The following is a 1,320-nucleotide window of genomic DNA, read 5'->3' as shown; positions in this document are numbered from 1 at the left end:
ATGACAAATGCCGCGTACAAAATGCTTGGAGGAACCGCGTCAAGGTTGCGCCGAGTCCCGATCCCACTATCAGGACTCAGTGGCCCCTCCATCAATCCGTTAGGAGCAGTCACCCTAGAAGTGATAATCGGCCCGGAGAGAGGAATCAACAAAAAGGTTATGTCACTATTTAACATAGTTGACATGGAACAAACATACAATGCCATCCTCGGAAGACCTTTCCTTCATGACTCAGCTGCAGTGACTAGCATAAGAGCATTGGCGATGAAAATACAAACCGAGAAAGGAGTAGTGACGCTGAGAGGAGATCAGCATATCGCTAAGAAATGCTACGACGAGTTCGTGGTATTCCTCCAAGAGAACAAGACCGAGAAGAAGGAAGAATAGGAAAGAAAAACGACCCATCTCTAGTAAAGAAAAACGTCCTGATGGTGTCAAAACTATCTTTAATGTTTTGTATGCAGTCTTTTTATCAATAAAAGTTCAATTTGCCTACTATATGATTGGCCAGACGAATCACTAAAGAAACAAAAATCAAGAACCGCCATGAATGATTAAATCAAAAACGAACAATAACGAAATTATGACTTTAGATTAACTCAGAAAAGGGCAAACCGCCAAAAAAGAGTTTAGATTAACTCAAAACAAAACAAAATTATGAGTTTAGACTAACTCAAATGAAAGAGTTTCGATTAACTCGGCCAAAATAAAACCGCTAAAGCGGGGTATAGATTAACTCCCGAGGCGAAACGACAAACTAAATCAAGTATCGACTCGGAAACATTAAATAGAACAGAAGCAAACACTTAATCTGATATTGAAGAAAAAAGAAGATATATTCATAAATCACAAATTACAAATATAAAACAAGATACAAAAAGAAAAAACAAAATCTATTTGGCACGATCCTTCGACATTTTATTAAGAAGATCACGAGCGATGACTTGAGGATCCAACCCGTTGACTCCAGACAGATCAATGTTTGGATTCTGCTCCAAAAGCTTCCTCCCAATAGCGAGGCGATACTCACTGATAAAAGCAGAAAAAAAGACTTCGTATCAAGAAGACGAATATGAAGCCCTTCTACCTCAGATCTTAGCTTATTTCTCTCCTCGCCAACAAGAGTATTGATCCGGATAAGCTCTTCGATCTCCCGAGTCAAGTCAATGGTTTTCTTCTCTATCACTTTGACCTGACTATCATTAATCGCATCCTGTACCTTGAGATATGATAAAAGCGAATCGTGCTCTTCTAAAGAAGCTTTCAACTTCACCCTCTCAAACTCAGACATCGCCAGGAGAGAAGAAAGTCGCTCGACCT

At 39.6% G+C, this 1,320-nt stretch overlaps 1 protein-coding gene across 1 annotated transcript; it reads left to right on the top strand.

Moving 5' to 3' along the window:
• Positions 1 to 387, top strand: LOC126656928 (uncharacterized). Its single transcript, XM_050351552.1, has one exon. The coding sequence runs from the start codon at positions 1 to 3 to the stop codon at positions 385 to 387; it is 387 nt and encodes a 128-aa protein (XP_050207509.1).
• The last annotated feature ends 933 nt before the right edge of the window (positions 388 to 1,320 follow it).

The sequence above is a fragment of the Mercurialis annua genome, linkage group LG7 (assembly GCF_937616625.2).
Source record: "Mercurialis annua linkage group LG7, ddMerAnnu1.2, whole genome shotgun sequence".
NCBI classification, from domain to species: Eukaryota; Viridiplantae; Streptophyta; class Magnoliopsida; order Malpighiales; family Euphorbiaceae; genus Mercurialis; species Mercurialis annua.
This window is presented reverse-complemented; position numbering and strand designations above follow the sequence as displayed.

What these genes read in the sequence shown, in the direction of transcription:
- LOC126656928 (XM_050351552.1), top strand. Translation starts at nt 1, where the DNA reads ATGACAAATGCCGCGTACAAAATGCTTGGAGGAACCGCGTCAAGGTTG.